This window comes from Anomaloglossus baeobatrachus, chromosome 5 (genome assembly GCF_048569485.1).
Source record: "Anomaloglossus baeobatrachus isolate aAnoBae1 chromosome 5, aAnoBae1.hap1, whole genome shotgun sequence".
Taxonomy (NCBI): Eukaryota; Metazoa; Chordata; class Amphibia; order Anura; family Aromobatidae; genus Anomaloglossus; species Anomaloglossus baeobatrachus.
The window spans coordinates 104,070,353-104,091,251 of NC_134357.1; the positions used below are offsets into that span (position 1 = coordinate 104,070,353).

General features: G+C 42.1%; 1 protein-coding gene across 5 annotated transcripts in view; it reads left to right on the forward strand.

Annotated features, from left to right (window-relative positions):
- Positions 1 to 3,745: 3,745 nt before the first annotated feature.
- LOC142313348 (lysosomal acid lipase/cholesteryl ester hydrolase-like) overlaps positions 3,746 to 20,899 on the forward strand; it is a 44,833-nt gene continuing 27,679 nt past the window's right edge. Inside the window, exons 1-5 of one of the 5 annotated variants that reach the window (XM_075352355.1) lie at positions 3,761 to 3,769; positions 6,274 to 6,385; positions 12,591 to 12,596; positions 20,014 to 20,212; positions 20,723 to 20,832. In XM_075352355.1, coding sequence (XP_075208470.1) covers positions 3,761 to 3,769; positions 6,274 to 6,385; positions 12,591 to 12,596; positions 20,014 to 20,212; positions 20,723 to 20,832 — 436 coding nt within the window. Of the gene's footprint in view, positions 3,770 to 6,273; positions 6,389 to 12,590; positions 12,597 to 20,013; positions 20,213 to 20,722; positions 20,833 to 20,899 lie in introns of all 5 variants that reach the window. The other 4 variants (XM_075352354.1, XM_075352356.1, XM_075352359.1 and 1 more) reach the window with 4 other exon arrangements.

Genomic DNA, 20,899 nt, shown 5'->3' on the forward strand with positions numbered 1-20,899 from the left:
CTATGTTCTTGTCAGGAGCATCTATGCCTCTTTTAATAGATCCCATTGTTTTATTTGCCTTAGCAGCAGCTGCCTGACACTGGTCACTAAAGTTGAGTTTGCCAGCTACCCCTTTCAATCTAGACTTCATGGCATGTGCTGGGAAAAACAAGTTGGATCTATAAAGGCCTCATCTTGAAACTTTTAACACCTGAATATGTTGCTAATTTCTTGGAGCAAAATGCCGCAGAACACCTTCAGAGTCCTTGTGGAGTTTGTGCCTTGACAGGTCACAGCTGTTTTGGCAGCAAGAGGGGGACATACACAATATTTGGGTATGATGTGATTGATGAATGTATATTATGACCTTGACCTTCTTTGAATGATCACGAGATGGCTGAGAAATCATCCTACATATGTATTATTGCTTTATGATATTCTAGTATCTCTGACGCATTTTGGCTCCTGGATGAACTTCATGATTGTTATGGTATTTCCTCGTCTTTTTATTGAATTGTTTATGGCCTAATTGGTGTATAATTATGAAGTGTGATTGGTTCAATTTCCCGTCGACTGGAACAGCATAACCTTTGTACTGCAATGTTTTATTCTGAATATTTACTTATATTTTTCAGGACGGGCTGCTTCAGGGACAATAGTAAGTAGTTTTAGTTTGATACACTTTAGAATACATATTATGGAGGGTAGAAGAATTACATTAAACGGCAATGCTCCTAACAGACGAGGTGGGATTAGCGCATGCGCAGTAGGTTCAGTCCTGTCCTGTCCTTTGTGGTAGACTCCTGCAGTTGTGCCGGAGTCTGTTTCTACTGCCTGGAAGTTTTGAGACATCACATGTGAATGTGTAAAACTGGCATTTCTAATTTAATTTCAGTAGCTGGGTTTGAAGACATAGCTATCCCCAGGTGAAGGATTAGCAAAACACGCTTCTAAAGGGGGCTTTACACGCAACGACATCGCTAACGAGATGTCGTTGGGGTCACTGAATTCGTGACGCACATCCGGCCTCGTTAGCGACGTCGTTGCGTGTGAAGCGCAGGAACGACCGTTAACATCAAAAATACTAACCATATCGTTGACACGTCGTTCTAATCTCAAATATCGTTGCTGCTGCAGGTACAATGTTGTTCGTCGTTCTTGCAGCAGCACACATCGCTATATGTGACACCGCAGAAACGAGGAACATCACCGTACCTGCGGCCGCCCGCAATGAGGAGGGAAGGAGGTGGGCGGGATGTTCCGCACGCTCATCTCCGCCCCTCCGCTTCTATTGGGCGGCCGCTTAGTGACGTCGCTAGGCAGGTAAGTATAGTGTGACGAGTGTTTGCGATGTTGTGCGCCACGGGCAGCGATTTGCCCGTGACACACAACCGACGGGGGCGGGTGCTTTCACCAGCGACATCGCTAGTGACGTCGCTGTGTGTAAAGTGCCCTTAAGACTGGTTGTTCCTGTGATTGTTACTTTATGGTGGTATTGTTGCTATTTATGTTGCACTTTGCCTTGATTTTCTATCACTGTCTCTAAATCTTATAAAAACACTTGTCCAATACACGCAGTTCAGTGCTTTGTGACAACGGCTGCAAAAAATATGTTCACATGAATCAGGTTTGTTGGTGATATACAGTATGTGTGGCTGGAAATCTGTTCCATTCAGAAGATAGTCTTTTTAATTTTTTTTTTTTTTTCTACAGCCTAGGATTTAAAAAAAAATAAATAAATAAAATAAATTCCTGATAACATGTACTCTTTATCTTCCAGTATACATCAGCTACGCCTAGTCACTTATTTTTAACCAATTTGTACTTTTCGGAAGCTACAATTTCATTTATTGTTTTTACTTTTGCTATATCCTTCTTCTTTTTTTTTTTTTTTTTTTTTTTTTTTTCCTTCTTCTTCTTTCCCGACACTGAATTATTCTGACTTAATTTTTTAGAGGACACGTTGTATTTAGTGGCATCTAATTAAAATATCATAACTGTTCATTATAAATTACCTTTTTTTTCTGTTAGCACAGTTATGGTGGTAAAGTTATATTCTATATTTTACTTCTTTTGCGCTAAAACATTTAATTTTTTTTTTTCTTGTATCACCATATTTTGAGAGCCCAAATGTATTTTAGAATTATTATTATTATTAATAATAATAATAATAATAATAATAATAATAATAATAATATTATGTGTTTTCTGTGCAGCTGGAACACGCGGTAATGTTTTAGTTCAGGTTGTTACGGATGCAACAACACCAATTTGTCAATCCTTATACTTAAGGATTTTTGTTTTTTAAGAAACTATTTTTTTTTTTCTTGGAACAACGTTGATGTTTATTTATTTAACATTGGTTCTGCTTTACATTTTGCCTATTAGGCTCCGTGTCTGTCTAACAAATTGGATGTTGCTAATGCTATTGACCATGGTATGTAGAGGTCTGAACAATCCTGAAACTGACTTCTCTCTGATCCCGTCTGTTATAGCTGACTTTCTTTTGTGGTATATGTATGGTAAGGGAATTACTTGTGCAGTGTGTGGCATCAATGTGTATACACCGAAAATACTGCAGTGGATACTAGTGGTGACCACATATGTTGTAGCTTCATTCCATATGGGGCATAGTTACACATAGGGGAATGGTGGCTCAGTGGTTAGCCGCTTTGCAGAGCTGGTTAAAATCCCACCAAGGACATCATCTGCAAGGACCTTGTATGTTCTCCCCCTGTTTGTGTGGGTTTCCTCCGGGTACTCTGGTTTCCTCCCACACTTCATACACATACTGATAGGGACTTTACAGATGTGATCATCACTGTCCCCATTTGGGGCTCACAATGTATAGCGCTGTGGAATTAATAATGCTATATTAGTGAGTTAAATAAATAAATATAGCTACAGAGAAAATGTGTGCAGGGAATTATTTATTTCCATGAGTTTATGCAATAGAATTGAATGGGTTGAAAATATGTTGTGGTCAATCTTTGAGAGGTAATTGTACCCATGCAGCATATTCCAGCTAGTGGGCAATGGCTAAACTCTCCTCCATCCTCTCCTGGCACGCCTCTGCTCCACTGGTGAAAAGTAGACTGCAAACTTTGCAGAATGTATTGTGACACCTTGTGTTTGCTGATATCATGTATAGCTCCTGGTAGCGCTGTACTGCTCGGACCTGGGTGTGTGCAAGATCCCTGAACGCCGGTATGTTATCTCCTCATCGGATTTTCCATCCTGTCCTGTTTTATTGATTATACTTTGTGCTCTACATTTTGCTATCTCTACCCTATACCCTACTGTAGACTGTTTCTTCACTTTTTATGTACTTGGCTCCAATGAACTATTTCCCAGTCTACTATTCAGTCTTACATTGCATATACATCTTTGCTTTAACTTTTATGAATTTTTTTTATAGTTTGATATTCTGTTTTCTTCATCTCAATATGAGAAGACACCGCAGTCGCTGAGCCGATCATTATATAGTTTTGTGAGCTAAAATTCAGTATGCAGTATTTTACTAAAGTTTTTAATTGGTATTTTCTTTCAAAAGAACTGAAATGTTCATATTTCTTTTAACATATGGTCATGTAAGAATTTACTTTGTACACTTAAGTGTTATTTTTTTATTTTTTTTTTTTTATTTTATTTTTCTCTTGAAAGTCCAAGAATGTGGCTGTGGTGTGTAGTGACCATTTTGATATCTGGATGTTCCAGCCAAATGTTGGTCCACCATAACGAAGATCAATGCGTTACTTATGCTCCTGACCCTGAAGCTTATATGAATGTGGTAAGTTACTTTTAATAAAAAAAAAAATTCTGAAGCTTTTTAACACCCAAGAATTAACTTGTTACTGTCACTGATCGATTGCTCCATTTTGTCAGAAAATTCCCCGAGTACAAGTGACATCATAGTGTCCTCATTTATACTTGTCACATGCAAGCGCATGTAGCTGCATATAACACTACACCACTAGTTTAGGCTGCTTTCACACATCTGGTTTTTGCTGAGCGGCACAATACGGCGCTTTGCCGAAAAAACACAACAGTTTTTTTGCCGCCAGTTGCGTTTTTTTCCGCATAGACTTGCATTAGTGCAGTATTGTGCCGCATGGCCTTGTGTTGCGTCCGGTTTTTGCCGGATGCGGCATATTTAGCCCATGTGGCGGCTGGATGGAACGTTGCCTGGCACGTTTTTTGGTGCGGCAAAAAAAAACGCATCGCGGCGATGCGGCGCAATTTACAATTTGCGCATGCTCAGTATCAAGCCGCATCCGTCAAAAACGGATGTGCCGCATGGAAAAACTTATGCAACGGATCGTTTTTTTTCGCCGCATCCGTTGCATAGGTTTTTGAGCCGCACTGCAAAAACCGGATGTGTGAAAGCAGCTTTTAGGATGATGATAATGCGCCTCCCCCTACTTACTAAATTATTTGCTGCCAAGGGTAGAGTATTTCCTACTAATTGTAGTAAATCATTAAATCATTTGTTCCCTAGTTTTTTGAGGGGTCTTTTTTTTTTTTTTTTTTTTTTTTTTTTTTTTTAAGTGGGTCCGTTTCAAAATCACATTTGGAAAACTACCTACTTTGGAAAACTAATCCGCTTTGCTGTTAATATGAGGAGTTTTTAGAGCAATTGTGTTTTACTAAAGAGGTTGTCGCATTTCATCACACCTTGATAGAATCCAGTCTGCGCTAGGCATTGTCCAATTAAATGGCTGCCAAAACACTTCAGGAAAAACCTCTTCTGAAAGTCTCCAAAAAATGTTTCACCTCCAAAAAGAAACCCCTCCCCTAAGGCTATGCTGAATGAGATTTACCCCTGGACAGTCCTTTTTTAGAAAAATGCTGACAGTCGTTTTCTTAAAGGAAATCTGTCGGTGATTTTCTAGCACAAATCTAATCATATCCCGGAATAGGGCTTGGGCAGCCCTTTCAAGATCAGTAAGTAAGTTTTTTACTGCTCTGCCTTATCATGTTATCTTGCTGTACGCCCCAGAGAGTTCAGTGTTGCGCACCAGCTAGTGAAACAGATGTAAATCCAAACTGATTTTGCACTGACCCCACGCTCACCTCTCCCATGCTGGCATCAATGAAAGTAAAAATCTTCACTGTCATTTATTAAAAATGCTGAGGTGGGCGTGGGAAGCAGTGTGCATACTCAGTTTGCATTTACATATGCTTGAATAGCCAGCACGCAACACAAAAGCAAGATAACCGGAGAAGGTAGAGCAATAAAATTTACTGATCCTGAAAGGGCTGCACAAGCCCTATTCCAGGTCACCTTTTAGTTTTGTACTAGAAAATTACCTCACAAATTCCCTTTAAGGTGCCGCGACACCAGCGTTTTTTTTTTTTTTTGTTTTTGTTTTTTTTACTCTCTACTGCCATTTTTAGTGAATTGGCAGATTCCTGGCTGAAGCCACTCAAAAAAAGATGGTCTCCTCTTTTTTTTTTTTTTTTTTTTTTTACCATTTCAGGGTTTACAAGCCCTGCAACAGTTGAAAAACATGACATAATATGGAACATGTGCAAAACAATTTTGTTTTCACATAACTGTGCATTTTGTTCATCTTTATGGTTAGCTTTTGCAGTGCATTTTCAGTTTGTTTCCAGGTGAAAAAGTTGTTTTAAAAAGTATTCATGTCCCGTGAACTTTTCCACATTTATTTCACGTTATACCCACAATCTTAAATCTAATTTATTGGGGTTTTATGTGATATATCAACACTTGATAGAAAAAATTTGTGACGTGCAAAAGAAATATGTTTTTGTTTTTTTTTTTTTTAAATATACATCTGAAAACTGTGACGTGCATTTATATTCAGACCCCTGTAGTCTAATACCCCTAAATAAAATCCTGAGTGACCAGTTGCCTCCTGAAGTCACCTATTTAGTAAACTGAGTCCACCTGAGGCCTCAGAGGTTTGTTTGAGAACATTGGAATCAAACAGATTCATGATAATCAAGGAACACACCAGACAGGTCAGGGATGAAGTTATGGAGAAGACTAAAACAGGATTAGGTTTTAACAAAAATAGCCCAAGCTCTGATATCATGGTTCACTGTTCATCATCCAAAACCAGAAGGAGTATGGCACAACTGCAGACTGTATTTGTGTGTGTGTGTGTGTGTGTGTGTGTGTGTGTGTGTGTGTGTTTATATATAGCAGCACTTCACATATCTCCATCTTGTTTAAGCTCCCCAATTTTCTCTCTCAGACTTTAAGCATTTTCCTGATTCCTTCAATAATAATCTGAAAATGTTATATTATCTATTACTTTATATGTGTAGACCGAACTAATCAGCTACCGAGGATATCCCAGTGAGGAATATGAGGTGGTCACTGATGATGGGTACATCTTAACAGTCCACCGAATACCACATGGCAAAAGGCATCGTTCTGGTGGTAGGTCATGCTTCGTCACTTTCATGTGTCATTTTTATATATATATATTTTTTTGCATTAATTACAATATGATTGATCTTTAACACACAAGCCTAGTAGAATGTAATGTGGACTAAGATCCTACTATAGTTAGGACTTTAACCCACCTGTCCACCACCAATAAGCTTCACCCCAAATTTTCTTTATTAATAAAAATTGCTTGTTTGTACAATGATTTGATTATGCTTACAACTGTAGGGTGACAAAATGACAGGAGAAAACCAGAAGGCACCACAGTCTAGTCATTGTACTTTAAAGCTTTTTTAGATTTCCTTAAAATTGTATCGGTGAATGGAGATTGTACTGGATGCCTTACTGCTCTGTGGGACTGAAGGACATGGCCGAGGACATTTGCTTTTCTGTCTGTCAGTCCCTTGGATATTTGGTGGGTACACAGTGTGCACGAGTGGCTGTCTCCTTGCTTGGATGGCTAGGCTCAGGACTTTTATTCTGGGATCGATGCCTATACTATGAGCAAGTAAGTGATGATATGTTGATCATGGACCAGTCACTTTAAAGAGAATCTGTCAGTAAAATCAACCCTTCCCCCAAGTCAAGCATATGGGCATCCAGGTTTTGAAAAATGTAAGTATTGATTTATTTCCATTTTAATGTGTTGCTACATTCCCAAGAAATTAGTGGTTTCTATCCAATGTAAATGAGTGTTTTACTCTTGGCATAGCACTTAATTAGTCTTTGCCTCCGGAGGTTGTTTCCCAGTCCCTTTAGCTTGATTGATAGCTCACTGTCTGATTTCCTTGCCTGATGTCCTACAGTGAGCTATCAATCACGCTAAAAAGATTGGTGTGGGGTGGGGAATCAACCTCAGGAGTAAGAGGCTTATTAAGTGCTATATGACACCAAAAGCACTTAACAGACAATTTTCATGGGAATCAAAGCGCTAATTATTTGGGAATGCAGCAACAGATATGAAAGTGTCAATGGATTTTCATTTGTAAGGCCTGTAGGCTCATATATGTGACATAAGATTGATCGTGTGTAGGACTGAGCGGACTCTGACTGTTATAGTCCGGATCCGCGCGGTTTCAAAGATGCCTGTGCCCAAAATTCTGGGTGTACAATCCGGATTCGGCACTGGGGAAATTAAAGGAAAAATAAAGAAAAAAAAAAATAATTAAGAGACTGTTTCATACTTACGGAGACTGTGTCACAGCGGGAAACTGCTTCTGGGTCGCACATTCACTTCCTGTACCGCGCAATAGGCTCATCGCTTTCCGTGCTTTCCCCGTCCACCGGCTGTCCTTTCGTTTGTGATTGGTTGCATTTAGACATGCCCACAGCATGTGACAGTGTCTGGCTGCAGTTATCATCAGAACAGCTCAGTCATTGTCTGCGCTCACAGCTGGCGGTCATGTTCTTTGGCCGCTCGCTGTGAGGCGTGGGACGTCGTGTGGATTACGCCGGACCTGGAGGGGTGTGTTGGGGGTTAATAAAGTGGTGAAAGAGGGTGTATTTTTGTATTTTATTCCAAATAAAGATTTTTTTCTGTTTGTATTTACTTTCATGTACAGGTTAGGGATGCAGGTATCTCATAGACGCCGTGCCAGTACTAACCTAGAGTTGAGTAGCAGCTGTGCTCTGTTATTAACCCCTGCCATTATCCCGATTGACACCGCACCTGGGCAATGGGAAGAACCGGTAAAGCACTGGGATTATCACATCTAATGGATGTGGCAATACCAGGCGGCTGCGGGCTGAGAATACCAGCCCCCAGCTAGCTTTATCTTGACTGGGTATCAAAATTGGGGGGCGACGTCGTTTTTTTTTTGTTTGTTTTTTTAATTATTTATTTAATAATAATTTAAAAAAAAAAAAAAAAAAAAAAGAAAAGCCACATGCAGTTTCTCTTAGGCCGGAATCACATTTGCGAGGGACTCATGCGAGTCTTGCGTCGCATCACCCGCCACAGCCACACACACTCATGACAGGAGCGGGTCGGCAGCATGTGTTTTTATGTACCTGCACACTCCTGTCAGGAGAGTGTGCAGCTGCCGGGTGTGTGATGCGAGTCCCTCGCACGTCTGACTCTGGGCTTATTTTGATACATAGCACAGATAAAGCCCGACATCTGGGGGCTGCAGCCGTGGGCTTTATCTGTGCTAATATCGAAATACAGGGACCCTGCGCCAATTGTCTTATTTAATAATTTATTTTTATACCACCATACTGACCCACAGACACTTGCACTGCTTTCCCCGCCCACCGGCCGTCCTGGCGCCTGTGATTGGTTGCAGTCAGTTGACACGCTGCCACTCAGGGTGGGGAGGCGTTTAACTGCAACCAATTACATACATGCGCCGGTGGGTGGGCAAAACAGTGAATATTCAGTTGTCGGCTCCGGAAGGGAAAGCGTCACCCGGAAGGAGTGTGCCGCCATGACACCGCCTCGGTGAGTACACCGCACGTGCTCCTACTCCACTATCCCTTGCACCAACATTTTTAATCTCCAGATTCTGGTCCCCATAGACTTATATAGCTACTGGATTCCGGAGTGGATCAGGTTTTTTTTGTTTTTGTTTTTTTTTTAAATTTAGCAGGGACCCGCCGGTCCCAGTTTTTATGAGTTCGACCAGCTCTAATCGTGTGTTGTGTTCATTTTATATAGCGCTATTGTGGCCCTTAGGCCACGTGCACATGTCGAGTATTTGGTGAGTTCTTTACCTCAGAATTTGTAAGCCAAAACAGGGCTATGAAGTCGGAGTTGGTTTTCATTTTGGTGAAATGGGAGTCAGAATAATATGGACCGATTCCTAAAATATATAATAAACTGGATACAGCGGTTCAATGCAGTATGTGATGAATATTTTGTCATAACAATTTGGAAAGTTATGAAATGTTCTTTTAAATATATGTTTTATTCCTGATCAAAGGATCTAGGCTATTAGTTGAGATGAATCTGTGCTGCACTTCAGCTACATGATATAAGTAGTGAAGCTCCTCCTCTACAAGGAAGAGTAAAAACAAAGGCACAAAGAATGCCTGCAATCATCTCAGAAATGCTGGAGACTCCAGAGTGAACAGTAAGGCTGTGTGCGCACGTTGCGTTCTATTCCGCAGCGTATGTCACTGCATGTGCGTCTCAGAACGTAGCTGAAAAAGCTGTCAAAAAGAGTATGGCTGGCTGCAAGACAGTGCCGTGCGATCAGAATGAACTCTGATGAACTTCACCCGACTTCATTGTGATCGCGCGGCTCTGTGCGTGTGCCGCGGCTTGATTTGCGGTCACACGTGAAGGACTCACCTGTGACCTGAGTGACTGCAGTGAGCCGCGCGATCAGCTTTCACTAAGGTTACTCGCGGCCACAGCTGCAGTCCTCCACCTGAGAGCGGTGGCCGCGAGTAACCTCAGTGACCGCACAGCTGATCACGTGACTCACTTCAGTTGCTGCATAGAGCTCACAGGAGCGGCGGTGTTCTGCTGCTCCTGTCAGCTTCCGATGTAGCAGAGCTGAAAGCATCGTGGGACCTTGCGTGGATTACGTCGAACCTGGAGGTGTTTTTTGAGGGGTTAATAAAGTGGTGAAAGAGGGTGTTTTTTTGTCTTTCATTACAAATAAAGGATTTTTTGGATGTGTGTTTATTTTCTTTAACTTACAGGTTAATTATGTAAGGTATCGCGGGGAGATGCCTGCCATGATTAACCTAGGACTTAGTGGCAGCTATGGGCTGCCATTAACTCCTTATTACCCTGTTTGCCACCGCACTAGGGCAATTCGGGATGAGCCGGGTAGAGTCCCGGGACTGTCGCATCTAATGGATGCGGCAATTCCGGGCGGCTGCTGGCTGATATTTTTAGGCTGGGGGCTCCCCATAAGGTGGAGCTCCCCATCCTGAGAATACCATCCTTCAGCTGTATGGCTTTACCCTGGCTGGTATCCAAATTGGGGGGTCCGCATGTCGTTTTTTTTTTTTTAAATTATTATTTTTTTTCAAATGCTCGATATAGACACGCCCACTGGCGGCTGTGATTGGTTGCAGTGAGACAGCTGTCACTCAGCGTGGGGGCGTGTCTGACTGCAACCAATCATAGGCGGCGGGGGAAGCAGAGAATACGTGATGGATTAATGAGCGGCTGGCATTTTCAAAAGAGAAGCGGCCACAGTGTGAACGCTGTGCAGCACCCGTGATCGGTGAGTATGAGAGAGGGGGTGGGAGGGAGAGACCGACATGGACAGAGAGAGATCGAGACATAGAAAGAGCGAGAGACCGACCAACAGACCGACTGTCAGAGAGAGAGACCGAAAGACCTGCCTTTGTTATGACAAAAAAACATGCAGATCGCTAAAAAAATGCAGTGCAAACGCACTGCTTAACATTTTGGCAGCGTTTTTCTACCACTCATTGATTTCAATGGGTGTAGAACGCTGCCAAAACGGACAAAAGAATTGACATGCTGCTTTTCTAAATGCAGAGATTTTGTCAAATTTTTGACAATCAAAACGCTGCGTTTGAAAAAGCATCGTGCGCACAGATTTTGCATGATTCTCATAGACTTTGCTGGGGAAGCACAACACATGCATTTTGTCAATGACACACTGCAGTTGTAAATGCAGAAAAATACACAACGTGCGCACATGGCCTAAAGTAGGAATAAGGTAAGTACTTTTGAAAGCAAGTATAAACTTTCAATAAACAGCAAAATGATCTTTTAGAATTAGATGATCTTGTTGAGGCTGCTTCACATCTCTCTCCTATTTATCACATGCGCTGTGTTGTGCGCACACTGCAGCTGGGAATAAGAGATATAGTCTACAAGAGGGACATGCTGGAACTCTGGCAAAGCGAGAAAATTGGTTATTGCCGCCAGAACCCCTAAAATTGATTCCATCTTAAAGAAACGTGCTGGAAAAGGGGCAATTATCGATCAAGCCATTCGGTGGGGCAGCACTTATTTAATGATTCAGCGATTGTTTGAGCTGAAACCCTTTCTTGTAGACATGGCCAATCCTCAGGCAACACTAAATGAAGGTCAATGGACACAGGTGAAAATTGCTTCATCACCCATTTACAATGACTAAAAAATTACAAGCTGAGGATTGAACTCCCAGCATTTTTATAAAGGAGTGGAAAAACTTGTTTTACCTGTCCCAAAGAAGAGATTTAGTTGCAGATGGCATTGGTGCTTAAATGAAATGGATGGACACTGCTATTAGAAAATAAAATTCTTCTGGCAGCTGTAAAACAGTGTGTCCACCCATATCCTGTCCACCGCCATTAACTTGAGAATCGCGGCAGCTATAGACATAGAAGTGGTGTCTAGATATAGTAAAGTAGCCATGCGCTACACAATGAAACCACATATAGCGCCACCTTGTGGAAAACAACGGAGTTAGCATTTTTATCTCAAAAACAGAACGAGATCGAGAAAAAAAGTGAAATACATAGTTGTAGGGCATCATCAATTCAATACGAATCGACACCTTGCATACAGAAATGCGATGATTTAGAACGTGTAAAATTCACAAGGCGGACATGAAGCGATACCTCATGGAGACTTTCCTACAAGTCATTGGGTATGGTGGTTGCGTGGAGTGGTCTCTACACTCACCTGACCTGACCCCATTGGACTTCTTTCTGTGAGGTCACATCAAACAGCAGGTGTATGCGATGCCTCCACCAACATTGCAGGACCTACGACAACGTATTACAGATGTACAGATGCTTGTGTAAACGTGTCACCTATCATATTGCACAACGTGCAGCAAGATACAGTATGCTGTCCAGAGTCCAGATGTGCATTGCAGCTGACGGTGGCCACTTAAAGCATCAAAGTTAATGAGTGCCATATGCGTGACCAGCATTCAATGTTTTGTGGGGGTCATGGGTTTCATATCAATGCATTTCTGTATGCAAGGTGTCGATTCATATTGAATTGATAATGCCCTACAATTTTTTAATTCACTTTTTTTTGTCTATCTCATTCCGTTTTCAAGATAAAAATCCTAACTCCGTTGTTTTCCACCAGGTGGCGATATATAGGTGGTTTCATTGCGTAGTGCATGGCTACTTTACCATACCTAGACACCACTTCTATGCCTATAGCTGCCGACGTTCTCAAGTTAATGGCGGTGGACAGGATATGGGTGGACACACTGTATGTTGCTGGTTGATTAAACAGCTTACTAAACGAAACAAATCTCAGACAAAGGTAGCAGTTAGGATGAATGGGTTATAGGACTGCTAAAAGCAAGACGATTTGGATCCTGCCAGTGCTACTGCTGCCATATATTTAGCCTCATCAGATGAGGAATTTAATTGTGAAAAGTATTTCGATGACAGGGCGTAGCAAAGCGTTGCAACAGGGAATAAAGATTCCAATACCATAGCAAACAGATTTACCAGATTTCAGCAACATTTTTCACTTGCTGTCAAAGAAGTAGAAGAGTTCAACTGTTCATCAAAACTGACTGTGCATGAGGCAATTATACCCCTTTATACCCTGAAGTTGTTGGAGATGTTGTCCACGTGGTTGCCGCTTTGCCACCAACTGAAGTTAGTGTATAGAGGTTGTTCTCTACCATTTTACTACAGTAAATTTATCACAAACATGCTTCACGTCTGAGGGAGTCTGAGTCGTGGAGTCGGAATCCGGGAAATTGAGGAGTCTGAGTCGGAGTTGGAGGTTTAGCTTACTGGTTCCACAGCCCTGGGCCAAAACCAGGAGTGGGTAAAAAATACAGAAGTGGTGACGTGTTTCTTTTATATTTTTCCTCTGATAGATCCACTACTGGTTTTGGCTACAAATAGTGAGGTAAAAAAAACTCACCAAAAACTCAAAGTGTGAATGTGGCCCTAATCATGCAGATTCCAGGCAAAATCTGCTTTGAAAAAGACATTGTGTGCACTTATCCTAATGCCGGCGTCACACGGTACGATATATCGGGCGATATGTCGTCGGGGTCACGTCGTTAGTGACGCACTTCCGGCATCGTTTGACATATCGTACCGTGTGACACCTCCGAACGACTGTGAATGAGCAAAAATACTCACCTTATCGTTGCTCGTTGACATGTCGTTCATTTTCAAAATGTCGGTCCTCCTTCTGCGCGCCGCGTGTTCGTCGTTCCCGAGGCAGCACACATCGTTCCGTGTGACACCCCGAGAACGACTAACACAGCTTACCTGCATCCCACCGGCAATGCGGAAGGAAGGAGGTGGGCGGGATGTTACGTCCCGCTCATCTCCGCCCCTCAGCTTCTATTGGCTGACTGCTGTGACGTCGCTGTGACGCAGAACGTCCCTCCCCCTTCAGGAAGAGGATGTTCGCCACCCACAGCGACGTCGTCCAGGAGGTAAGTGCGTGTGACAGGGGTTACCGACTTTGTGCACCACGGGCAACTAATTGCCCGTGACGCACAAATGACTGGGTCGGGTACAATCGCTCATGCGATCGTACGATAGATTGTCTCGTGTGATGCTGGCCTAACTGTCCTTATAGCCTAACTATCCTAAATAAGCCCTTTAAACTCTGATAAAGATGCAGTTTCTATAGGATTCATGGCTCAAGGAATAATAGCAGAATGTTCACACTACGTCTTAGGATGCTGTTTCAAAACCCATCTAAAACTGCGCTAAATATCTGCTCAAAACAATGAACATTTCCATTTCTTTGTATAAAAAAACCAAAACTTGCTGCTCATATGTTCCATCTTTTGGCCGTCTATTAACTGCTTCAGGTTTTCAAAGATGGTAAACTGTTAAAGGAAGTGACGTGACCAATCGTCAGGCATTCTCCACTGTACAGTAAACGCTCTATACAATTCAATGGGAAGGCTCAAATGATGCCTAAAAGATGCCTCGTTGTGTTTTTTGACATTTTTCAAGTGTTTTTGCTTGAAAAAACATTAGCGGTTTCTTCATTCTGGTATGGAGTTAAAAAAAATACTCAAAGTGCCACTAAAAAACATGCCTCAAAAGTGCTGGAAAATGCTGCAAAAAAAAATAATCCACCAGTGGTGAAAAAAATGGGAAAAGTGCTCAAGAAAGAAAAAAATAAAAAATAAAAATCAGTAACACTAATCATGGAAAAAAACGCAAACATTTTCTGAAGTGTTTTCCTCTTAAAAAAAATCTCAGCAAGTTTGTCTGCCTGAAAAAGACAATGTGTGCACCCTAAGACTATGTGCGCACTAGAAAAGTGATTTTTCTCAAGTAAATTTCTTGAGAAACTTCTGGGAGTTGTAGATTACCACACCTGCGGTAAAAAACCGCGGTAAACGCATGCGATTTTGGCGCGGTTTTGACGCGGTTTTTCCGCAGGTTGGTCCCTGCGTTTTTTTTATGCTGAACTGCCATAAATAAGATAGATAATAGATAATCGATAGATGGACAGATAATGGATAGAGGGAAAGATAGATAGATGAATAGATAGATAGATAGATAGATGAGAAAGACCTATATAATGTTCCACCCTCCTGCATATTCTAAGCTGGCACCCTTTAGTGACTTTCATGTGGCACTAAAGGGTGCCTAGCCTTGTATTTAGCCAAAAAATAAATAATTAAAAAAAAAATTGACGTGAGGTCCCCCCATCTTTTTTAGCCAGCTAGGGTAAAGCAGACGGCTGCAGCCTGCAGACCACAGCTGGCATCTTCACCTTGGCTGGTAATCCAAAACAGAGGGCACCCCACGCTGTTATTTTACATTAAATAAATAATTTAAAACAAAAAAGGTGGGGTCCCCCCATATTGGATCACCAGCCAAGGTAAAGCGGACAGCTGTGGTCTGGTATTCTCAGACTAGGGAGGTCCACTGTTATTGGACACTCCCCAGCCTAAAAATAGCAGGCTGCAGCCGCCCCAGAAGTGGCGCATCCATTAGATGTGCCAATCCTGGCGCTTCGCCCCAACTCATCCCGTTGCCCTGGTGCGGTGGCAAACGGGGTAATATATGGGGTTGATGCCAGATGTGTAATGTCACCTGGCATCAAGTCCTGGGGTTCGTGATGTCACGCGTCTATCAAATACCTGACATCACCAACCCAGTCAGTAAGAAATAAAAAATAGACAACAAAAAATGTTTTATTTGAAAAACACTCCCCACGTTCCCTCTTTCACCAATTTATTGACAAGAACAATCAAATCTGGGTCCAGCGTAATCCAATAAGGGGGGGGGGGGTCCCACGACGATCCATACCATAGTAACTGTCCCAGTAAGTGAAGAACAGAAGGTTCCCCATTGGCTGGGAGAGTAATGCAGTGACCTGAGCTAACATCAATAGGTCAGCCCAGGTCACTGCAGGGGATGCCGAGCGCTGCCATCAGGAGGTTAGATAAGATAATTACCTACTGTGATAATCTCCTGCAGTCCTGCCATCAGCGCTGTCACTGCCTTCTATGCCCGCGGCGTTCTCAGCCGTATCGCGAGAGCCCGTGACGTCACCACTAGTGACAGTCTCGGGCCGCGAGCATAGACTGCATTGACAGCGGTGACGTCAGGAGGCAGGAGATCGTCACAGCAGGTAATGATCTCATCTCACCTCCTGACAGCAGCGCTCGGCATCCCCGCGGCTGCACGCACTGCTGTGTGTCAGTGTCTGCGCTGCAGCGTGACAAGCTGCTGATACTGCGGGCAGACACTGACACACTGCAGGGCAGGCAGCCGGAGCGGTACACAGACTGCACGGGCACCTGGAGGTCACACGGAAGTGCTTCTGTGCGGCGTCCAGGGAGTGTGACGTCTGTGTTTACTCTGCTCCGCTTCCTCTTCTGTCATAATGACATCACTTCCTACAAAACTGCAGGCAGCGATGAACATTACCGCAGGTAAATGGCGGCAATACCGGGGGTATACCGCACATCATTTGCTACCTGCGGTATACCCCTGGTATTTCGCGATTACATTACAGTGAATGGAGTGAAATACTGGGGCTATACCGCAGGTACTTGCAGAAAAGAAGTGACATGCACATTTTCTCAAGAAATTTTCTCAAGAAAATCTTCACAAAGAATTTTCTTGAGAAAAAAACACAGCGTGCGCACAGCTATTTTTTTTTCCCATAGGCTTTGCTGGGAAATGTCTGCAGAAAGATTTCAAACATTTCTCAAGAAATTTCCGCAGCAAAACCGCGGGTAAATCCGCGGGTAAAAACGGCCTAGTGCGCACATAGCCTAAGAGGTCTCATCAGTGTTAACCAAAGCTAATGTCTTGTGTAAGAATAATGTATTTAAAGGGCATGAAAATAGGTAAAAAATATTCCTTCATTAGATGTTTATATGTGATGGAGGAGACGAATACAGATTTGTGCTGTCACACCTCCACTTCGCTAATAACTCCTCCACTTGAGACCACTGACCTCATATTCTTCCCTCTGAATGTTCTCTTTATTCAGCTATAAGTTACTCTCTTGAGAGCTCTTGAGGATATCAATGACACTTCTGTGAATACTTGGCATTGAAAGGAATATTGTCAGTAAGAAATATATTACAGTGAATAAGAAGTCTTCAAAAATGTCCAGTATTACAGTTAGTTTGTCTCTAGATGACTTTCTGTAATTTTTAAAAATTAATTCTAGTGATATCCTTCAGGGTGGTGGGCCATTAGAACAGTTGTGTTTTTTTATGACAATAACTTTGTAACCCAGAGTCCAGACTCCTATATGGCACCATCATATTCCATAGCGATTTACACACATTATCGTCATTTTCTTCCACAATCTAAATTCTCTATCAGTTTTTTTTTTTTTTTTGGAGTATAGGAGGAATCTGGAGAACCTGGAGGAAACCCACACAAACACGAGGAGAACATACACACTCCTTGCAGATGTTGTCCTTTGTGGGATTTGAACCCAGGAAACCCCATTGTGATCCAAGGACTATTCCTCTTTTTATTCACAAATCATAACCTATGTTATGATATTAGTGTCTATACAGTGCCTTGCGAAGGTATTTGGCCCCCTTGAATTTTTCAACCTTTTCCCACATTTCAGGCTTCAAACATAAAGATAAAAATTTTAATGTTATGGTGAAGAATCAACAAGTGGGACACAATTGTGAAGTTGAACGAAATTTATTGCTTATTTTAAACTTTTGTAAAAATAGAATAAACTGAAAATTGGGACGTTCAATATTATTCGTCCCTACCTGTGTGTAATCAAATGCACCTGCTCTGTGATATCTCAGTGTTCTGTTTAAAGCACAGAGAGCATCATGAAGACCAAGGAACACAACAGGCAGGTCCATGATACTGTTGTGGAGAAGTTTAAAGTTGTGGAAATCTTTTTGTAACCAAATCTGGCTTTAAACATCCCAAGGAGCACTGTGCAAGCGATCATATTGAAACGGAAGGAGTATCGTACCACTGCAAATCTACAAAGACCCGGCCATCAATCAAAAACTTCATCTCAAACAAGAAGACTGATCAGAGATGCAGCCAAGAGGCCCATGATCACTCTGGATGAACTGCAGAGATCTATAGCTGAGGTGGGAGAGTCTATCCATAGGACAACAATCAGTCGTACACTGCACAAATCTGGCCTTTATGGAAGAGTGGCAAGGAGCAAGCCATTTCTCAAAGATATCCATAAAAAGGGTTGTTTAAAGTTTTCCACAAGCCACCTGGGAGACACACCAAACATGTGGAAGAAGGGCACAATGCCAAACAATGTTTGGCATAAAAGCAACACAGCTAATCACCCTAAACACACTATCCCCACTGTCAAACATGGTGGTGGCAGCATCATGGTTTGGGCCTGCTTTTCTGCAGCAGGGACAGGGAAGATGGTTTTAAAATTGATGGGAAGATGGATGGAGCCAAATACAGGACCATTCTTGAAAAAAACCTGTTGGAGTCTGCAAAAGACCTGAGACTGGGACGGAGATTTGTCTTTCAACAAGACAATGATCCCAAACATAAACAAAATCTACAATGGAATGGTTCACAAGTAAACGTATCCAGGTGTTAGAATGGCCAAGTCAAAGTCCAGACCTGAATCCAATCGAGAATCTGTGGAAAGAGCTGAAAACTGCTGTTCACAAATGCTCTCCATCCAACCTCACTCAGCTCCAGCTGTTTGCAAAGGAAGAATGTGCAAGAATTTATGTCTCTCAATGTGCAAAACTGATAGAGACATGCCCCAAGCGACTTGCAGCTGTAATAGCAGCAAAAGGTGGCGCTACAAAGTATTAGCTTAAAGAGGCGGAATAATATTGCACGCCCCAATTTTCAGTTTATTATTTGTTATAAAAGTTTAAAATAAGCAATAAATTTCGTTCAACTTCACAATTGTGTCCCACTTGTTGATTGTTCACTATAACATTAAAATTTTTATCTTTATGTTTGAAGCCTGAAATGTGGGAAAAGGTTGAAAAATTCAAGGGGGGCGAATACTTTTGCAAGGCACTGTATATTTGGTGACTATCACAAATGTTCTTTATAGATGGACAGTAGTGAACCCTTTTAGCATTATTTTCCCAAGAACTCAAGTCTGACATGGAGAGCATTGATAACCTATTAATCATTTTGGCAAAGAGGTTTTTTTTTTTTTTTTGTTTTTGTTTTAAATCTCATTGGTGACATAGGCTACTTTCACACTTGCGTTGGATGGCTTCCGTAGCATTGCGTTGTGTGACGGATGCAACGGATGCGTTGCATATAGTGGCACAACGGATGCTACGGATCATACAAAACAACGGAAAGCTTTTTTTTTTTTTTCTCTTCTTTACAGTTTTACCAGCAGCAGACTATTGTGAACGATCAGCTGATCGCTCTCAATAGCCGGCGGCCGGTCGCTCAGCTGAGCACTGTCACTTGCCGGCGGCCGGGCATGCTGGCGGGCGCTCCGCTGAGCGCTGTGACTTGCCGGCGGCCGGACATGCCGGCGAGCGGGCGCTCAGCTGAGCGCGCTCACATGCCGGCGGCCGGGCACTCAACTGCATGTTCGGCCACCGAGAGACCAAATAAAGTTTGTGATTTAAAAAAAAAAAAAAGAGCATGCGCAGTGAAATCCTACGGATTGCGCTGCTCAAAAAAAGGTTACATGCGGTGTTGCATCCGCCCGACGCAGCGTCAAAATGACGACGCTGCGTCGTCCAGCGAATGCAACGCAGACACTTGCGTTACTGTGCGTTGTCCATACAAGTCTATGGAGAATAGCGCAGTGCATTAATGGACTGCGCTATTCTCCATAGTGACGGACTCCGCTGAACGCAAGTGTGAAAGTACCCTTAGAAGTCAGTTCTCCATTCAAGAGTGTCTTGTTGAATTTTAGGAAAGAAATATGTTGAGTTCTTGCTTATTATGAACAAGCAGAGCCACAATAGTGGCCGGACATAGCAGCATATGGAACCTAATTCATTATAGGACAGCTAATCGGAGAATAGTGCTGTCCACGAATGTACATCTACAGTGCAACCAAAGATATAGGGTCAATATCGCTCAGAGCCAAGCGGCATGATGTTTAGACACCTGCACTTCTTTTTAACCCATACATATATAGTTTTATGTATATACTTGATACTTGTTTCCTGTAGTTATTTTGTGATAAAGAGAAAAATAAGTTATCCACTGCTTTGTAAATATCATGTAAATATGTTTTATACTGTATACTTTTTTTTTTCTACTTTTAGAACCTAAATCGGTGGTATTACTGCAGCATGGGCTACTTGCGGATGCCAGTAACTGGATCACAAACTTTGAAAACAGTAGTCTGGGATTTATCCTGGCAGATGCCGGTTATGACGTGTGGATGGGAAACAGTCGGGGTAATACATGGTCTCGGAAGCACAAGTCTCTTTCCCCTTCGGACAGCAAATTCTGGGCTTTTAGGTATATGTATTTTAGTCATTTTGATTAATCTCTATGCTAAATTCGATGGATAAATGGTGTCTATAGAACTGGAATGAGCTATTTCACAATTACAAGTGTCAAAGAACATCCAATTATCATATACATAAATGTATCAGATTTTCTGTACGCTGTACAGAGATTAGGCCTAAAAGCTTAAAATCCATTCTATAAACCCCATAAATATGCCCTTAAAGAGATCTTCTAAGAAAAAACATTAAGAATATGCAATCAGTATGTGATCAGAACTCCCTAATAATCAGCAGGAAAAGAATAGCTGCGTTCCAGGCCTCAGTGATTGCTGCAGCCCACCCAGTGTTTCTAGACAGGGATCTCCAATTGTGCCGGGTACTGCTTCTCACACCTCATAGAAGACCCCTGTATACTGCTCATTATTGGGGATCCCAGCATCTGACAGTCACCAATCAAAAAAAATCCCTTAGGAATGATCTTCCGGATAGTGCATAACCCCATAATATTTCTACTTTCCAGTTATGATGAAATGGCGAAGAAAGATCTACCTGCAGTTGTAGATTTTATTTTGCAAAAAACAGGCCTAAAGCAACTATATTACATTGGTCATTCACAAGGCACTACTATGGGTAAGAATATGTCATACTTTATATTTTGAAAGGCTTTACTGTAAATTTCCCATTACGTTATACATTT